Here is a 20,226-nt window from a genome sequence, read left to right as displayed (position 1 = left end):
TATCCTGTTCACTGGTCAGGTCTTTGCTGGAGTATTGCTCAGTAATATGGTCTCCTACGGCTCGGGTCCATATGAAACGTATCGAGCGAGTGCAGAGATCTTTCACCAGGTTTCCGGTTGGCAAAATACTTAGAAGATCCTCTAACGCCCTGCCCGATTATGAGTCTACGTTACAGCTGTTGGGTTTTGACACTCTTGAGGTCCGTCGTTCCCGATCCCAAACCTTATTTATCGCCTCCCTCTTGCTCGTTTGCATTGATGCCCCTTCCGGTCCCTAATAATACCAAGACGCCGTTCCTCGATTGGTCGTAACGACCCGTTCTTGCATGCATTTCGTTTGTTTAATTCCTCGTCTAATGTTTTTGATTTTCACCACTCATTACCATCATTCTACTCCATGTTAAGATCCTCTCGTTATTCCCCTACTCCATTTCCTTCCCTCTAAATTTAGCATTAACTAGTTTTAAGTAGAATGTTAGTTCGTATGTTTAGCCAGCAGGCAGACTATACGTAGTTATAAATAAATAAATAAATAAATAAATAAATAAAAACATTTCCGGAGTCGCGCGGCGGCCCGATGGTGGGGCGACAACGGCGCCGGACTTCACACGGCAGGACCGCGTTTCAAATCCCATCTGGGTCGTTTCCCCATAGTGAGGACTGACTATCCAACAATGCGGTATCAATAAGTCTAGTAAGCCAGAAATGGCAGACATGAAATAAAGGAGTCGTTGGGCCAAGAAAGGAGAAGAAGAAACAAACCATTGATGGTTGTAATTATGGATTTTGGCAGTTCCAAAAGTTGCTGACAATTGTTGGTAAGCCAGAAATGGCAGGCATGACCTTGACTTAAAGAAGTCGTTAGGCCAAGAAGGAAGAAGAAGAAACAACACATCGATGGTTGTAATGTATGGATTTTGGCAGTTCGAAAAGTTGCTGGCAATACAATAATTGTGTTGTCATCCAAGTTCAATTCAATTTGTTAATTTTCGGTGTAACCTTTTCATTTTTTATGTTTGGAATGTTTGGTTTATTGAATTCATCGACATTTTCATCACCATTTTCAGTCCCTTGTCCATGTCGGAGTTTATAAACCAGAAATACGCAAAGCTGCAGAACAGGGCAAGGGCAGGGGTGTATTGTTTTAGACACCAGCCGTATGGTTAAATTCATATGACGAGCACAATTTCTCAAGCATCTTAGTTTTGCGATGACTGCCACGAAGTAATCTAGACAGAAAAGTTTAAATTAAAAAATAGAAATAATTTGAGAAGAGGAGCAACAATTAAATATAATTTATTTATTTATTAAACCACAACTAAATATTGTTAATAAAAAAATAAAATTAAGCTCATCGTTTAATAATGAAACCAACCGGTAGAAACCCTGTAATCAATGATGTTTCGCAGAATGAAACGTTTTTGGTGTGCTTTCAAAGATTGTATGCAAGATCTACCGGACCGTACAAGTTGTATTAGGGTAAACATATTCTCTTATAAAGGGGTTCGTTCATATCTTGCTGCGTAAAATTGCACGCTGAGTACTTTTCTGCTCTGTATTTAATTCACTTCATTAACTTGTCGTGAAAACAATAGTGCAAGCAAAAAACTATTAATTTGCTACTTAAAAAAAAATCCCACTCGTTGTACATGTTCTAATAATGATGATGTTTTTATCGCAACTACATTTGTACAATTTGACAATACGGCATCTGTCCGTAGTAATTAATATATAAATAAAATAAAATAAATAAACTACATTTGTACAATAATGTATTAAGCTGGCGTGGCACGATACAAAAGAATTCAAATGATTTTTAATAATATTAAATAGAGTAATGCGCTACTTAGTAATACAGTTCGTCAATGAAATTTCAACAAACATTACAAAACCAGAACGAATCATGGAACGACGCTGTGAAGTCGTTAAATAAATTAATCTTAATCAAAACTTGTTATGTGATGTTAGAGGAAAATGTATGAAGCTTGGTTCGGTTCTAGGAATAACAGTTGATATGTTGTTTACATATATTGTTTGATAAATGTGGTACGAAAACACCTAAATAACTGAAAATTAAAGTATTGGCCACCGGACCGGAAGGGGCGATAACGGCGCCGGTCACACGTTAGGACCGGGGTTCAAATCCCATCCAGACCGCATCCCCATAAGAAGGGCCGACGACTACTTTACTACGGGTAAAATTAAATAACAGAAAGCCAGAAATGGCAGACCGACACCTCTCTAGGTTGTATTGCCAAGAAAGTAGAAGAAGAAGTGGTTTTATAGTTTGAGTTAGTTTGCTAAGTACATTTACATTACAACATTTACTAAGTATCCGAACGAATCTAAATTTGATTAAAGCACAAGTGATGGGCCTGATATCGAATCATCAGAGCCACTGTTTTGATTCTTAGATTGGGTGTATAATGATAGAGAACTTCTCACGATATAAAGCTTAACTGAGTTTTCGAAAACGCATTCTGATAACAACTACAATTTCGCTTTGTTTATGTTTACGTGGTGTAGTAGTGGGGATAACTTTCATAGCTACCACCAGATTTCCAGTGGTTCATTAATCATTTTTACGGTAATGTGTTTACAGGTCTGACGAGTTTTTTGTTGTTGGTTCCTTTCTCATTGGCGGTGTGTGTTTGCCGCCAATGATGCCGACTCTGTTTCCCTCTCTCATCTCGGCAAGGTTGAGTCATGTGCTTTGATGAGCATTAATATAATACCTGCTCCTGATGCCTGTTGAGGAGCAATATGTGCCGTGGCAGAGAATCTTTATTATGATACCCATTATTTTCAGCATTAGACATTCAAGAATTCGGCTTTCTACTCTATTGTAGCAGTGGCTATTATTGCCTTGCGTTGCCGGCTATGCTTTCTTCACCCATACCGGTTGTTCATGCGTGTGTGTAAGAAAGAGGATGTCTGTTTCTTGTTCAGCCAACTGGCTTACATCGACCGCACCGAGCCTGAGCCAGTCGGCCAGCAGCAGAAGCAGCAGCAACAGCAGAGAATTCCAAATGTTGTTCCTTCCACTTTGCCGACGTTTCCTTGCTCGGACATTTCCGCGGGCTCCAGAGAGGCGAACCTGTTTCGTTTACTTCAGCTTCTTCGTCCCGTTTTGTACTTTGAATCGTACGTGTGCTGCTCGTTTGTGTTTGATGGTCATCGCTTTAACTTTATTCTTTACCGACAGCGGCGATCAGAGCCAAGATGAAGAAGATCGACACCAAAAGGAGAGTGAAATACTCAGATTAAGCAAAAAAAAAACTGTATTAAAACAAAATAGAACGAGAGAACGAGCCAAGAAAAAAAAGAAAGAGTACTGAAACCGAACGCCTTCGTCAGCATAACTGAATGGCGATCACATACGGTAGCAGCAAGTGAAGAATATACACTTGTGCCGTTGACAATGTACGGCTACTAGTAAACAAACGAAATATTTTTAAACAAATCTAGCATATAGAATCGCCGCCAAAATGTATACCTTGCGATTGGCCCAAATTGGGACATGATACTTCAGTAAAACTCGCGCCCAGCCACGCTACAGTATAGTAATTAAATCGTTATCACTAACATTACAAATACGGTGCACAATAGCTGCGGCGTGTAACACAACAAGGCGGTGCGATACAAAGCAAAGAGATGGAAAACTGGTAAATGCATGCAGAACCGCTAATGGAGGAAAGATAGAAAGAACGGTGATGATGATGATGGTGGTGATGGAGCGAAAGGCCTATAAGGTTGGACGCTATTTGATTTTATGCTCAGGAGAGTATGCTTCAGCGTAGACCACTCGTTGACCTGTCCTGGCTTAGGTTATGCTGGCACTCTCTCTCGCTCTCACTCTCTTGGGCAGCAGGGAACGATGTTAGGTATGCGTTGCGAAGGGCACACGGCCACACACACAGAGTGAAGTTCAAAGAAGAAATGCCGCTACATACTATGCGGCTGCAAATGCACATTATAGCTTTGATGCAGTTTCCTGTTTATTTATTCTGTTTGGTCTTTATCGACGTCTGTCCAGGGCGATGCGACAAGTTCGACAACGCGCCACAGTACTTCGGGGCAATAGAAACGGAATGATTTTTTGATGAAAGGTAGCCGGATGTGGATGTGGAAGCTCGCAGGACGATAGTGCATAGTGCAGATTCAAACAAACATAATCGCATCCATGTAATGAAAGCTAGGGGGCGTTCGGGTCGAAATGTTCTTTGCAACGATTCCGAACATCATGCTTCAAATTATGTCCAAACTTAACTAGGCAGATGAAAGGTATTGGGCCAATCTGATTTTCGTCGACCGTTAAATCGAGATACGACGGTTCAATAACTTGGCCGGCGAATGGGTTCAATCACTTATGATCGAGTTACTCAATTACTTAAAACGATAAAGAAAAAAAACCATTGTCGTTTTTGCAGGGGCTCTACCTACTTGTTTTGTTCACATTGCATTGTGTAAAATAAAAAGAGGCATGGAAATTTAAAAAAATACTTTAAAGCTGAGGAACTATGTAGCGCAGAGTAATTACGGTACGCACGTTAGACGCGTGAGCAAAACAAACTATGAGCAATTAAAAATTGAGTGCAAACACAGCAAAGGAATGGTTTGAGAACCCCTGCAAAAGTTTAATTTCTCTGATTAAATTTGGCAGAGAAACATTGGGAGCATAACTCCGCCCACTAGTGTAGACATTAATGGGCATGCAACATTTTTTCGCTGGCGTACAACCAAACCGGAACGTAACATCCCGCGCTGAGATCGTCACACGACCCGCGAAACTGTTGTATGAGTTCTGAGTTTCCAAGTCGATTGATGGCTTCAGTACAATCAAAGCTTGTCCGTGGTTTTTGTTGATCTACCGTCCCGAGCAACGACCAGGTTTATGTTGAGCAAGGCTTTTCAAACATTTTGCAGCAATCGAAAACAACGGCACTTTGATGCTTCATTTGCCATCACAAAATAAATTATGTTTCTGTGTACAAAATCGGTAAAGTTTGAAATGCAACCGAGCTGACGGCCCCTGCGTAGAAAGAGATGTCGCCAGCCATCGGCCACGCATTAGGGCTGGCAGCGAGAGCAGTCGCACCGTACGTACCACTAGAGCGTGCAGCTATATTTTGGGAGAGTTTCGCTCTCTTCCATGGCGGGAATGAATGTTTTATGTTGCTGGAACTGCATAGTCAGCTCGAGATGCTGTGCTCGCTCAGAGTAGTTAATTCAGTCATGCTGAGATCTGTCGGTGCTGCCGTGTTTCGTGCTGAGTTGTAAACAGCAAGTCTTGGACTCCTTCACACTACAGATCGGTTCGTCCGTCGGGCTTCGGCAAGAGCTAAATAACAAAGAAATTAATTAAACGCGCATTGGAGGAATGTGGCGATGACGCGATAACAGTTCTGCAACAGGACGGCCAGCAAACGGTCCCGACAGTGCTTTATTTTGCGGCAGCTAGCCCGAAACAGTTGACACGCTTCACGTTCGTGGTCCGTGCCGCTGGGGCTTCAGCTCGTGAAGCGAAGAAGTGGAATAAATGCAGTGCCATTCTGAGAGGTAGTGGACAGTTGCCACGGAAACGGATAAAAGTGAACGGTATGAAAACGCAAAGAAAAAAGCGTTGTGCCAACCAGTAAGCCATTCCCGTGCAGCTTCCATCCAGATCATCGTTCAGGCAAAACTACGATCGTGTCGCATCCGCCAGCGATGGTACAAAAGCCGTAAGCTAGGAAAAGGTATGTGAGGTACCACCACCTTCGGAGGCGAAACCCATACTTTTGTTGCACTCGAGGCGCGATAGCATTACGCAGCGCTTAAAATAACATAATTCCTATGTGAGCACTATGCGTTTATTGTTGTTCGCATTCATTGTGGCGGTGGCACAAATGTCGTAGGCGCACCATTTCAAGCAACGCAACGTATATTCGCACCGATCAAAAGGAATAGCGTGGCTAGTGCAGTGCTCCAGCTCTATGGATTAAACTCATGTACCACAGACATGTTCATGTTCTCGAAACATGAATATCTAGACCAGAGTGAATCTTGTGTATTACAGATATTTGTGTATTGTAGATAAATGGTGAAAGCTCTCAACAATGCGTGCTAAACGAAGATCATCATCGTCCATGAATATGATACTACATCCGTACCAACTACAGCCTCTGTTCCTGTACACAAACATCGCAAATGATCTTGGCCTCTTGCGTACTCCTTGCGAGAGAGAAAAGTTTTAGCATCTTGAAAAGCGATACCAATATCAAGTATTGTGAGTCGAAGATACAACAAGCGATAAGTAGTTTTGTGTGATATACCTTGCAACGCATTGAAACTGCCCGTGTACGCGTATTCGTAGTGACAGCTACGCAAATGGCTTTAGAGTGATCAAGAAACTAGTGTCCAATATATATATATATATATATATATATAGTTATTTATGTATATGTATATACATATATCAGTGCAAAGCAAAATGTGTAAAGCGGGAAAATCCTCCCTGAAAGCAGTGGCGATGATGGCCACTGACATCGAGCTAAGTCGAGGATGGATTATTCTTATATGGATTGCTACAGTCATCCTCGGTACGGTCAGCAGCAGCGGCAGCGGCAGTGGCAGCGCGTTGGGAGTCGCACTAGGACAAGGGATTCCGACTTGGATGTAAGTTAAAAAGACTAATGTATTTTCTGTTGTTTTCGAACATTTTTCATTCTGAAGCGCTATTGTTTATTGTATGTAAAACGTGTTCGACGATAGGGCACTATATGGCAGACACATTGTGTTAATCTAAATTTAAATAGTTGAATCACATAGGAACAGATGCCTATTGTTTTGAATGTTCTTATTCCGCTAGTTGTAATCTCTATATTTTTTTAAATTGCCTAACGTTTAGAATGATGCACGAAGCAAAATTTTCATTTGTTTTTGTTTAATAATGATTGATATATAAGATCTTTGGAGACTAGTTGTGCCGAACATTCTTTTTTCCTTCATTAATTCTTCACTGTAAAAGGGAGATACTTATTCCGATTCCATGAATCTTTTATAGCTGAAGAAACATACTGGCCTCAAAAACGAAAATCATAATGAAATCGAAGAAAACATTATTATATGTTATCTATTGTTTAATTTACATCACTACTTAAGAGCAAAATGTTCGTCATTCAATGCAAATTGTTCGTTGTCTATCTTCGTACTGATGAACGTATTTTTGAGGTAGCCCTTTGATTAACATTATTAACTTTGAAGAAGTTCTTGGCTAGATTACTCTGTAACGCTATAGTTTAATAGCCACTTTAGGCTCATCTAAAGACGATTTGTAAAAATTTTAAGAATCATGGACTCTGACCATGGCTCGTACGACCATTTTCTATGCTATTGCGTTGCGTTGTGTCTTGATGACTGTACGGCAGATTTAGTTAAAAAGAAGTGCAGAGGTGTTGGCTCTGCTTCCTGATCTTCTTGTCTGTCTTTAAGCGCAACAGTGAAATGAACGAAGAAAGTGATATAAATTGGGTGTAAGCATTGCCTCACAAGCGACAAATGAAGTTAATTTGCTCCACCGTATGGCCAAGCATCAGCCGCGACAGACGTGCACGAAAGACACTGTTTAGAATGTAGCCGATTGAATGAATTTACCATCTTTTATCTCGTTTGTTTCCTTAATTCATTACATTTAGCAAACCACAGACGGTTGCCTCGCTTGTCAAAACGATTGGCAAAAATGTTCAAAACCAAAGCAAAAAAAAAAAACAAACTCAAATCAAATAACGCAAATAATTATCTGCTATTTATGATTAGATTACCTCATAGCAAAAGTGGTACGGTAATAATCGTTCCTCCTGTGGGGAGTGCAGCTAGGTACAATCCTTACATTGTTGACTTCGTCCCCTAGTTGAGAGCCTGCGCCAAGGCGTAGTAATATTATCGGAACGGGCAGGGCCGAGTGGCTCGTTAAAGCCATCAGTTTCACTCGGCAATATGATATCGGTAATCCGTTTTCTTTGGCTTGATACAGACAAAAGCCCTCTGAAAGCAACCCTGGTAACAGCTGGCGAGATGACGATATTCCGGGCGGATTTAAATCAGCTTGGCTCGGCAAACCTTTTTACACGGGTCGGTTGCTTTTTCTCGAGCGCTTCCGTTTGTAAGCTTGTATGGTAAATCGTGATACAATGCGCCCTGCAACGGGTTGATGAATCCCTACGAACGACTGAAGGAAGGGTCCCAGTTCTAAGCCCGATAGTTTTCCAGAAATAAGGGGTTCTAACAAATTGTGCCCTGCACTATGAACAAATACACAACAGCATCGAATAACAATATCAAATAATAAATGCGCATTTAGAGAAAAAGGCAAAAATCACAAGAATGACAAGCACGCTCGAATCCGTTCGTCGCCCGTCCGTCGTCATCGCAGATTATTGACTAATGTAATCATCAATCAATGTTATCGAAGCAGTGCATTGGCTACAGGAGAGCGAGCACCTTCGCGAACCGTCGCCCCAAATTCGAGAGCTAAAGAAATGTTGAATTTAAGTAAGCTTCGGCCGCTTCATCTTTTTAATTGCTAGGAGGTGTAACCATTGCGTTTAACGCTTGACAAAAAACCGCTTGACGAAGAGTTTGGTATTTTTCTTTGAAACAAATTCATTGTATATTGACAATCTTAGCGTAGTTGTGCTGCTCGAGAATAAAATTTCTGCAAATTCGTAACTTGGCATACATCTGTGGACAACATATATGTAGGTGCTAAAAAGAATAGTAAGTTAGTTTACCATGGGTATTTCTTTATATATAAAATAATCCATTACAGTAACCTTCCCTACAAAAATGATAGATTGGAAAGAGGGTGTAATAACACTAATAACAGATTGGACGATACGCACGATAACACATATTCAATACGTTGAAAGGTGAAATATCCAGCTCGCCTAGACATAGCTCGAATGAAAACCACAAACAAAACAATTTATTAGAAGCAATAATTCACATTCATATATTAAAACCGATTTGCTGTACACAATAGCTGGCGTTCCCTTGCTATTGCTAACAGTCAAACGTATCGTGTATGTTCCGGTGGCTCTTAAATTAAAATATGTTTCCACGTTTTTCTTGTTTATCTTGTTTTTCTTTTCGCAGATCCCTGGGACTCAAGTCTCCTTTTATTGTGTTCCGAGCGGAACAGGAGGTGCTGTCAAATAATAGTGTGCTGCTGAATCTAACCGACATACGCAACAAGCTCAAGTCCGTTCATAATCTCGATCAGTTCATCCGTCCGATCGACGGCAATGCTGATAGTAAGAGCCCCAAAAAGGATCCGTTCACACATAAGAGCACAGGTGGGTGGATAGGGAGCGCTGGCACTAACGCACCACCACCTGCTGCGCCACCCGTCTTTAGTGCGGAGAGTGCGTTCGGCGGTAGCAACGTTTCGATAACCTTCCTCACCACTGTGTCACCTTCGTTTGTGAACCACTTTGAGAAAACCATCGGCAACGAAGGGGAGTACGGAACCCGATCGATGCTGTCCGCGAGGAGTAAACCACATGCACCGAGTGTGATAGGTGCCGGGGATCACATGATTTCCGACGACGATGGCGGCAGTGGGAAAAAGGAGCGCAAGTACATCATTCCCTTGGCGCTGAAGACGTCCGCGAGCGAAAAGGAGAAAACGGCATCCGTATTTCACGGTTCATCTACCAACATCGACGATCTGAAGCGGCACATATTGATGTTACAGAATCTGACCCAATCCGATAAAAACTTTCAAAGCAAATTTGTAGTTTTTCCCTCGCTGCAGAAAAACGGTACCGAACGGGTCGGGCAGACTGCGGCCACCACCATACTGCCAGCCACAGTCGCACCGCATCATTTATCGCTGGCAGCCGGAGGAGGATCGTTCGCAAAGGACGCGAGGGAGCATCGAAACTTTGCGCCGTCGAACCGCGGCCAAAGCACGAAAGGGGATACAAGTACCTCCAACAATCGGTCGGTGGGACGGGCCCAGATCTCCGCTTCGATCAATATGCCAAAGAAAGCGTTTCCTGATTCGCACGACATCCTGTCGGACAAGAAGGAGGAAGGACTGCAAGCATTGAAGGCGGAAAAAATCACTATAGTGCCACAAGTATTTTTGCAGAACGATCAAACAAGTGAAACTGTCAGCGATAAGGGGCAGAAACCGAACGAATCTGCCAATCGCGCCGTGGCCGACAGCGCTAAGATGACGGTTTCATCGCAGGACGAGATTGCACCACCGCCGTTCTCCAGAATGCGAGAAACGAAGGAAAAAAATGGTGTACGAAAGTTTGGACATAAATCAATGGCATCTGCTACTACTCCTGGCCCCAGGACGGAGCAGCCAGTGGGTGGCATGAGCGGTAGAAACAATCGAACCGCTTCTACAACTCCACGTATGAAAAGTGGCGCTCTTGCAAATAAAGCGAAAGGATCCCCAATCCGTGCGGCATCCACTGAGATCGAAGAGCAGCGATGGAGCATGAATGGGCCGAAGCTAAACGGAACGTCATCGCGAGCGACCACAACAAAAGGCGAAGGGAAAAAGAGGCAACGTAAAAATGGTAAACGCCGGGGCAGCAAGCAGCCACCCATCAAACTCAATGGGGCCAAAGAGGAGCCAAAAACGGTAATATTGAACGACGACGCCTCGGTACTACAAATGGATGATGTCGAGCGTGGCAGCAGTGACGCTGCCACACGGCAAGATATGGCTGGCGTGCGGCCCGCCAAGCCAGGACGTGCCACCGGAAGCCGGAAGCAGTCTCCGTCCTCTCGGGTGCGGCGCAACGAGCATGGTAGTGGTGTGCAGCAGGCATCCAGCAAACAACAACACCAGCAACTGTACGCTTCCACCGGACGGCTGCATGGGCCGACGGGCAGGGATGGACGGTACGAGAGTCGTATGGCTGCGACGGCGTTCGGTTCGTTGGAGTCGTTAGCAGCAAGCACAACGGCGGAGCAACTGACGAATGAAGGATCCGGCGAGAACAACAATAGAAGTCACAATTACCGTAATCGGACTTTATCAGCGGATGGCAATGAGAAAGATATTGTGGACCTGAACCCGGATCTATGCTACACGCTCAGCGCGCTAAGTGGCGGCCAGCAGAAACTGTGTGCTCAGCACACGAGCATTATGCCAGCAATCAGTCGAGGAGCTCGGGCGGCCATACAGGTGAGCTTTTGTGAATTCTGTAACCGATGACAGGGAATGCATGCTGTTCCATTGGTCAGGAATGCCGATCCTTGTGTATAACGTCCAGGGTGGATGGCATGGGAACAAGGACGACGATATGCTTCAAAAATGCATCAGTGTTGTGGAACTAGTGGAAGATTAGACGTTTTTGTTGCTCTCCGGTCGCTTACTCTAATCGCGCTGTATCGTTTCTCGTTCGCTATCGTTGAAGGAATGCAAACATCAGTTCCGGAACCGTAGGTGGAATTGCAGCGTCGTGAATGATGATACCGTTTTTGGACCCATATCAAACATAGGTGAGTCACACTACAAACTACAGTCATATTCAAAGCTTAGCAATCGATTGCTCGTCCCGCAAACAATAACTGCTCGTTCTTGTGCAACAAATGCTCAATGGAAAGGAAGCTAATTGAAACACATCCGGGCCACGGTTGAAGTAACAAATGCGTTTGTTGCCAGTGCACAAGCTATGGAAGGAACCCACTGGTTTCAAAGGTTATACATAAGAGGTGTGCCGAAGATGAAAAGCAAATAATTATTGGTGCTTAAATTTATTCATCGATTAATTTGTCAATGACATTGAGAAGCAGTTACTTTACGTTACGTTTACGACGTTCGACACGACGATATTCAATTGCACGATTGTTTTTTTTGTGCAGTGTATGTACAACATAATTACATGACAGGGTATTCATGACATTCATGTGCTCCTAACTGCAACGATGTAGGTTTTTGACCAACCGTGTCTCAAAACATCCAGGCATCGTAAAGCCAAATATAAGTATTAGCTAAACATAACACTAGTTCTAAGAGTCGAATGAAGCAGAAAGTCTCAAGACTGGAAGTTTTACGTGTTTAAACGTAAAAACCCTTTTGCTCAATGCTTCTGTGATTCTCACAGGCATCCATCTCAAATAAATTCTAATATAACGCATGGCCCATTTATCTGTGTAACGAATTTCGCTGGTTGTATTTCGTTCCTGAAGGCTTCGTTTTCTCACACGAAGGTCTATAAATTCAAATCATTCGCTGGCATAATGCACACACACACGAGGGTAGAATACAAGGGCAGAAAAACGAATGCTGGTGGTCCACGACCACCCATGATAAAGAAAATACAAAATTCTACAAAGTTACCACTTAAAGTACGACGAACCTTACATAGGATGTTACGCTATATTACCGGAAAAAACTACCCTGGGAAGAAAAAGGGAAACATGGGACACCCGGTGTCCCATTTGTTCGGTGCTAGAACAAGTCCGTAACCAATTTTCAATTTTCCACGCATGGAATGGCGTGACCGGAGCCTAATGTTGCAATGCGTAGTGGGTTGGCGCTGCCCTGTGGCCCTGACCACGAGAGCACGGTTCGGATTTTCTAGGTAACTGACTAGCGATGCAAAATTAAGGACACCCTCCGTTCGTTGTAAGCAATTGATAACAGCAAAACTGATTCGGCCGAGCCACGGTGCCCTTGTTGTGCCCGGTGCGTGTGCGGTCGGGTCGGGGCACAAGAACCATTGTTTGGTGTTTTGTGACAGAAACGGTTCTGCGAAAAAAGGGTGCATATGCATAACTGATGTGACGTTTTAAGCTGCGGCACTCGTAACAAAAGTTGTTCGTTTTGCGGGAAGCGCAGGGCGTAACATAATCGAACCTTTTGCTGCAGCGGTAGCTAGTAGCGGTTCGTGTAAATGTTTTACTTACATGTTTCTATATTTTGTTTTATTTGTTGAGTATTTGAATGGAAGGAAACAAAGAAGACTGAGTGTCGCGCGTACTTCTAATGTAAGACGGCGGTTCACAAAGAGACGCACGGTACGCTGGTTCCAGAGAAAGCTGCAACAGGTGGTCAATTAGCAACGAAATCACGTTGTCATGATCATTCAGTGACTGTGTTCGCAATGCAATCTATGGGGTTGGGAAGGTATGTGTTGTGATTCAAAAGGATATTGGGAAATGTGCAGGCGGACTCTCGTAATTGGGCGATGGTTTTACAAAGAATTTTCCCGATGCTATTTCATCTTCGTCGCCGATCGTTCGAACGAAAGGAAACGCCCCTTATTCGCCTCGTCTACCCTTGCGCTAAGCCCGATGCAGATGCCGTTGGTTTCGTTTATTTAAATTTGCTTTGCGGCATGATGAAGAAAGTTCGTCCTTCGTCGCCAGCTCATGCATAACCCAACCACCTGTTTTGTCGGGGTTGCTCGTAATCTTCTGGGGCTTTGCAACTAGACGCCGACTTGTGCTCGGTTCGGAGATTCATTACAATTTTTAATGAGGTCTGGGTTAGATACTATAATATTCAATTAATAAGATATTAATAAGAGCAACGGAAAACCCCGACTCCCCGAAGGAAGGTTTTTCTGAAAAGAAGTTTTGCAACGTGTAATGAAGTCTTGTGCATTCCGTTTCTCCTACCTCTGAAGCAGTGAACCTGCTCCATTGAATCGAGTCGATAAATGTTGTATTTTTGCGAAAGATACAACACATTTACTGACGATACCTGATCGAAATGTGTTATCTTCAGTGGCATGAGCCGTTCGTAAATTAATTACTCCTGCATTGTGCACAAACCACTCACAATATGCCCTCTGTTTTTCGCTGATTTACTTTAACAAAATGAATAAACTTGGCGCAAATAGCAATTGAGACGCACCTAAAAAAAGTACGGTTAATAAAGCAGCATTATTGCTTTTTCATAGAATAATGCAAATTTAATGAATTCCTTGAAAGCCTGCGCGACTCTCGCGTTCCACGGCTCCACCACATTGCCTGACGCCTGGTTACATTGTGGTGCGTTCTTTAACAAGGATAACACTGTGCTAGAGAAAAAGGCAAAGGAATAATGCGGCTGCTCTCAGCAAAAGCTCGGGGCTGCAGTGGAAACAAACAGAGCAAGGGAAAGAAATTTCCCAACCATGGGGCATTTCGCGAGCCAAGGAGCCAACCAACCATCCAACCGGAAAACCGCTCCCGTTCGTTACGAAAATGAGATGAACTTCATTACGCTTACAAAAGATTTACTCACAAATATAACAATAACAGTTCCGACTGTTCCGTTCGCCCGCAAAACCCATCGGCTTTGTGGAGCTGCTCGCTCGTCCTGCCGCTGTTTAAAGGAAGAACACAACACAGCAAATTGTTTACCCTTCTGGCTTTGGTGGAATACAGCTAGCCGGCTGCCTATCGCTACCGAGGGTGTTCGTGTTGTTGGTTCAGCGCGAAGGTTTGTTTTTGCCGTGTTTTCACAAATCAAATACAGTCAAAACTAAGATTAGCACAACACGTCAGCAAATTTGAAGCATATGTGGCGGAGGATAGCTTTGGTGGCTCCATGCTTTGCTTGTTCGCACGTGATGAATGCTACGGTACATTGCTTGGCCGCGTAGGTATGAAGGCATGAAGATCGTGTGAAATTTCGTTGATAGGTGAATCATGTACAACGGAATTCTAAGGGCCTCCTTTTTTTCGCTCTGTTTTTGAACACACATAGGTCCTTTAAACAGGACATTTAACCGCAGATAGGGGGATATTATCACCATAGCTTGGCAGGTATTGGATTTTTTTTAAATCACTAGCAAAGTTATTTCAAAGTTCAGTCTGAAAATGTAGTCACAGTCCTCGGTACGGGTTCTGCGTAGTGAAGATCGACATCGCAGTCGCCTCTACCACCGGGCTGTCCCAAAGTAAGCTACTTTAGAATGTATTAAAATAATATGAATTGTGTTTGCCAATCTTCTGAAATACAACAACAACCACAAAAACATAAAATTACATTTACCGTGTAGCTGGACATGCTCCTGAGGTCCTTACGCGTCCGTATGAACTTCGCTCCAGAGCGCTCTTCGATGTGCCAGACTGAACGGCGCGTCCTTTGTCGATTTCTATCGTAAAAAAAGATAAAAAAGATGAGTTTGGACAGCACGTTTTTAAGATATTAATATGTGACTGCTTTTTATCTCGATGTTTCCCTTCCGTCCCCTATACATATATGACACAAGTTTTCGACCTATATAAAACTCTGGCAATTTGAATGATAAGAAAGAAAAAAAAAGATAACCTGTACGGCTACCATCCTTTCCATATTCCATATTCAGGATCCCCGGAGATGGCGTTCGTGTATGCAATGGCCGCGGCTGCAGCATCTAGCTTTATTGCACGGGCCTGCCGTGATGGCCAACTCGCTTCCTGTGGCTGTTCCCGTAGCAGCCGACCCTCCAAGCTAAATGACGACTGGACCTGGGGCGGATGCGGCGACGACATGGAATACGGTTACAAGTGAGTACAAGCTAGAGGCACACAAATCACACGGATCTGTTCTTGGCACCGGGGCAGTGTGAACTTGACGAGAGTGGTTATTATACATGTAAGAGGGCAAGAGTGTCCATGCACGAGCGGTGCACGTTTAGTCGTTAGTTTGTAACACCCTTACGGGTAGGCCTGCTAGAGATCTGGGATCGAGGGACAGCCAGCGTTTGGTTTATGCTTATGGCGCACCATATTTCAAAAACACACGACGACACTCGACGCCGGGCCCAGCAGCGTGTGCATCTGCACGCCTGTATTATATTTTTGGCAGGGATTTACATATGCTTGTCATAATGATAGTGTACGAGAGGTTTGATCTCGTGAAACGTGTTTCTAAACACCGCTCTGGGTATTTGAAGTTCTTTTTGTCGTTGTTGGTTTAATGATTGTAGGACCCTTTTTACAACGACCGGGGTGAGTTGTTGCTAATTGTGGGCGATTAAGGTCAATTTTTGGCAGCGGCCCAATGGGTTAGCACGTTCAAAGGGATGAGTAAACTAAACTGCAGAGCAGCGTTTGCGTGCTCAGCACATATTGCACATTTAGTGGCATTCACATTTGTTCATAGGCTAACTTACACTTCCTTCCTTGGCACTAACAACAGCCAACAGAAAGGTCTTGGCCTGCCATTTCTGGCTGGCTTTTTGTGGCATGATTTTACCCGTAGCAAGGTAGTCAGCCCTGCGTACGGAGAGGAAGCGAGATCTGGATGGGATTTTAAACCCGGTCCTGCCGTGCGAAGGCTGCCGCCTTTATCGCATCTGCCACCGGACCGCTCCACTTGCACAACACGCTAACGTATACAACAATGTTAAGGAATGCGAGAATGTTGCTAAACTAGAAGGAATATTTCCTTAAGTGTTTTAGTAACCTGTTTCGATATTTTTTCCCTCACCTTTTTATCGTGCAATGCTTGGAGTAGTAGCTTAGAAATACGACCATTACGTACATCATCTGGGTGTGGAAAATAAATGGAATGCATTTATCGTCGAGTTAAGCATAATTGGACAACTTATTCGATAACAACAAAAATACCTAATCTTGCCCAGTACGCTACGCACACACAATGCGCACATTTTTCATCGCAAGTAGCGCGTATACTTTTGTTAACAATGCTACAATGCCAGTACAAATGACTGTTCATCCGTCATTTTTGAACGGGCGCTGCAGCTTCATCGCTTCATGCTAATGGGTTTGGTTCGCTTTATCAAATTCTGTCTCATTACGCCCGCAACTTAGATTCACGCAAACTTTCATCGACATTCGTGAGAAGGAGAAAAAGAGGGGCACACGTGGCCTGGTATCCATTCCGGCCAAGTATCCGAAAATAATCGAACGACTCTTGGACGCACTCAACGATACCACCAAGGCAGGCGTGATGCTGAACGAGACGGACACGATTCTGCGGCCGGAGGACCTGGAGAAGCTGCAGGATAAAATAGCGAAAGAGATCGCCAACTCGAACCTTAATCCGAAGGAAATCAGCGACCTGCAGGTAAGCGGCATAGGTGTTAAGAGTTTGCTTATCTCGCAATAAAGCAGAGTTAGCTTCCCACACTCGCGAAGCGGGGCGGGGCGAAGGTTTTAGCTACGGAACCGTGTTGACGATAGCACCATCATCATCTTCGGTTCTCCGGCACTGGTTTCATGGCACGGTCTCATGGCGCACCGGGGGCATCAGATGGTATTTAGAGATCTCTCATGCATTTCTCATGGTTTGTTTTCCCTTTCTTCTGCTTCTTTTGTGATTATGATTAGGAACGGATTAACAAGGAAATCACCAACTCCGAGGTATTCAACCTGAAAAACGTCAACATTTATGATAAATTGAAAAAGATATTCCGAAAACCCGAGAAAACGCTCAACGGTGTACAGTTTAGTGCGTCGGCCAAGGCACGAGCCCTGATGAATTTGCATAATAATGAAGCTGGTCGTAGGGTAAGCAAAACACAAATGGACTTCCTTTATATTGGCTACCATGGCCGGTGGTTTCGGAGCTGTGTGTGTGTGTGTGTGTGTGTGTGTGTGTGTGTGTGTGTGAGTGTGTTGAAAGAAGGATGCGTAGGTTATTCCACGAGACATGGGACTCGTAGCACTAACCTAATACGGTTGCTTCAAATCTCACGCAGCAGAAAGGAACCTCTGCAATATGATTACAAATTTGGGCGTAACTATTTTATCGCGTTCATAAATGTGGCATCATTTGAAAGGGATTACAGCAAGTTTCTTCAATCATTATTCCGTTCCCCTAACGAGGTCCGGGAAGTCGTCGTGGGGGATTGTTGTTTAAATTTTTGAAAAGCTAATGAAAACTGTGTGCATTTGTTTCTCTTTCCTATCAACATTTACGATGGGCCAGGCCGTCATTAAAAAATCGCGCATTATCTGCAAATGTCACGGAGTATCGGGTTCGTGCAGTTTGATCACTTGTTGGCAGCAGCTGACATCGATAAGGGAAATAGGTAAGTTTTCGTAAAGTGTTTAAGTAAGTGTTTTATTTTGAAACGTTAAGTTAAGGAGTGCGGAATAAACGGTCTTGCCAATGCCTTGCCATGTAGTAGCTCTGTGGGCTCACCCACTAGCTAGCGTGTGTTCGATAGGAGTGCCATGAAGCCTTAAATAATAATTATTAATTTCATTCCCGCTGCTAACAAAATGGTAAAGAATGTTAGCCTGATGTTAACGAACGTTCCGCTATTTTCCCCCTTTTCAAGGTGACTTTTTGCGAGAAAAGTATGACGAAGCAACGCAGGTTAAAGTGAACAAACGAGGCCGATTACAGGTAAAGGATCCGCGGTACAAAATTCCATCCGCCTTAGACCTGATCTATCTCGACGAAAGTCCCGACTGGTGTCGCGTCAACCGGCAGCTCATGTGGCAAGGTAAGCAGTGTTGGTCAAGAAGATGGTTTAGACCTAAAGTTCTTCCACTTTCACGCCAGCTACCAGCTTTTGAACATTTGAAAATTAACCATCGAATAATAATGCATCGTTGGTGTTTCTGTTTTTCCGTTGCGCTTTGCACTAGGAACACACGGTCGGGTGTGTAACAAGACCTCGTCTGGGCTAGACGGATGCTCCATACTTTGCTGTGGCAGAGGTTACAACACGAAGAAGATCATCGTGAAGGAACGCTGTAATTGTAAATTTCAGTGGTGCTGTCAGGTGAAGTGCGAAGTCTGCACGAGAAGCATCGAGGAGTACACGTGTAAATAATAGAATAAGAAGTGAGTGCGGTGCGGGCAGCAGCGCTAGTGTGAACATGAATCGAAGGTATGGATCATCCCCCCGCGCATAGCAAACGTATACTCGTCATTCCGGTATACAGATCCTCGTCATATAGGTTTGATCGTTAGATTGGTACAATCGAGCCGTGAACAGGTTGACAACACAAGCGAGACACACTGTCTCAGACTGACTGCGCAATGCCGACAATATTATGTTTTGCTTTCAAACATTCCGTGACGCTTGTTATGACAATTTCTTGCCACTACATTTCACTATCACCGTGAGTAGCCCAAATACCGATTCATTCTCCATTAGTTACTGCCGGTGCATGATAGTCAGTTGTAAATATCAGTTATTGCAGCGCGTGTTAAGAATATTACTAAAACAAAAGCAAACAATACAACACACAGTATTATTAGGTACAGTTTTACTTAATGCATTAATTAAGTATTCGCTAGGATGCTCGATGGACTTGCAATTGATATTAGGAAGGTACAGTTGGCAATACATAACTAATCGACTCTGCAGATGGATTATCGAAGCCTGAGAGATAATGTTCTTCTTACATTTCGTGTCTCGTAAGCATGTCACAAATCCTACTGTAGATACAGAAGTGTTAGACGCAGAGATTGAAACTCGAGCACGGTCAAACTAGCTTTTTAACGTTTAACAACCTATCTAAGCGACTGTCGTGTAGTCATACTTCACACCGATTTTGTACAAAATTTGTGGCCCACTAAGGGACAGATTTTCCGTGAACCGGCAGCAAGCAATGGTATCGTTGTGCTGTGGGTTAAAGTTCTGATTTCGCCCGCATTTGCTGGCTTGACTATTCACAGGCATTTCCTAAATTCTCTTTTAGCTATGAATGAACGAACGAATGTATAACCTGCCTATTTAAGTGATATGAACAAAGGAGCACTTTTAGTGAATTATTATTGTCCGTTTTCATTCCAAACATGTTTCCGTCGTAAGTATGAGCAAAGAAGCAATAAAAATCATAAATCGATCGATGAAAACAGAGCGTTTTAATGGGAAGTGGTTTCGATTTAAATAAGCAATTGAGAAAAGAGGATTTTATTCGGAGAGCATGAACATATCTGTTAATCCATCAATTCCGATGTCCATTGCAATGAGTTTGAGTATAATTAAATGTAAGCCATTTAGCGACGCTGGTTGCCAAAACTAAAAGATGAATGTCCGGTCCCATCCAAACCGTGTTACATTTACATTTTGTTGTTCTAAAAAAACATACACATAATGAAGCAACGATGTTACGTATGGCGCCAAAATCGATTCGCAGTCTTAAGGAGTCTCTGTGTGTCATCGAGTTGCGTCCTGAACGCTGAACCCTGAATGATGAATCGTTCGCTGGATTCCTATACTATTTAAAGTTGTAGTTGAAGTTTTGGACGATTCGCTGGCCGAGGCGATAGCCGATCGTGCCGATCACGGCAGGGCCAGGGATAAAATCCCA

The 20,226-nt window shown here is 43.5% G+C and overlaps 1 protein-coding gene across 3 annotated transcripts; it reads left to right on the top strand.

The window, feature by feature from the left end:
- Window positions 1–5,196: 5,196 nt before the first annotated feature.
- LOC118510956 (protein Wnt-5) lies at window positions 5,197–19,768 on the top strand. Of its 3 annotated transcripts, none has more exons than XM_036053412.1 (10): window positions 5,197–5,738; window positions 6,076–6,657; window positions 9,136–11,191; window positions 11,424–11,508; window positions 15,312–15,492; window positions 16,762–17,017; window positions 17,281–17,460; window positions 17,882–17,984; window positions 18,237–18,404; window positions 18,550–19,768. In XM_036053412.1, exons 2-10 carry the CDS (start codon window positions 6,437–6,439, stop codon window positions 18,735–18,737), a joined length of 3,438 nt encoding a protein of 1,145 aa, XP_035909305.1. In that variant the 5' UTR covers window positions 5,197–5,738; window positions 6,076–6,436; the 3' UTR covers window positions 18,738–19,768. The 3 variants fall into 3 exon arrangements, with proteins under 3 accessions (XP_035909305.1, XP_035909307.1, XP_035909306.1); XM_036053414.1 differs by having other exon boundaries at window positions 5,209–5,315; XM_036053413.1 differs by having other exon boundaries at window positions 5,211–5,315; window positions 6,059–6,657.
- The last annotated feature ends 458 nt before the right edge of the window (window positions 19,769–20,226 follow it).

Source organism: Anopheles stephensi, chromosome 3, assembly GCF_013141755.1.
Source record: "Anopheles stephensi strain Indian chromosome 3, UCI_ANSTEP_V1.0, whole genome shotgun sequence".
In the NCBI taxonomy this organism is placed as follows: Eukaryota; Metazoa; Arthropoda; class Insecta; order Diptera; family Culicidae; genus Anopheles; species Anopheles stephensi.
Note: the sequence above shows the minus strand (reverse complement) of the source record. Positions and strands in the feature narration are given on the sequence as shown.

What these genes read in the sequence shown, in the direction of transcription:
- LOC118510956 (XM_036053412.1), top strand. Translation starts at nt 6,437, where the DNA reads ATGTATATGTATATACATATATCAGTGCAAAGCAAAATGTGTAAAGCG. An exon ending in TGGACCCATATCAAACATAG is followed by an intron (nt 11,509 to 15,311) that starts GTGAGTCACACT and finishes TTCCATATTCAG; the next exon opens with GATCCCCGGAGATGGCGTTC. An exon ending in GACATCGATAAGGGAAATAG is followed by an intron (nt 17,985 to 18,236) that starts GTAAGTTTTCGT and finishes CCCCTTTTCAAG; the next exon opens with GTGACTTTTTGCGAGAAAAG.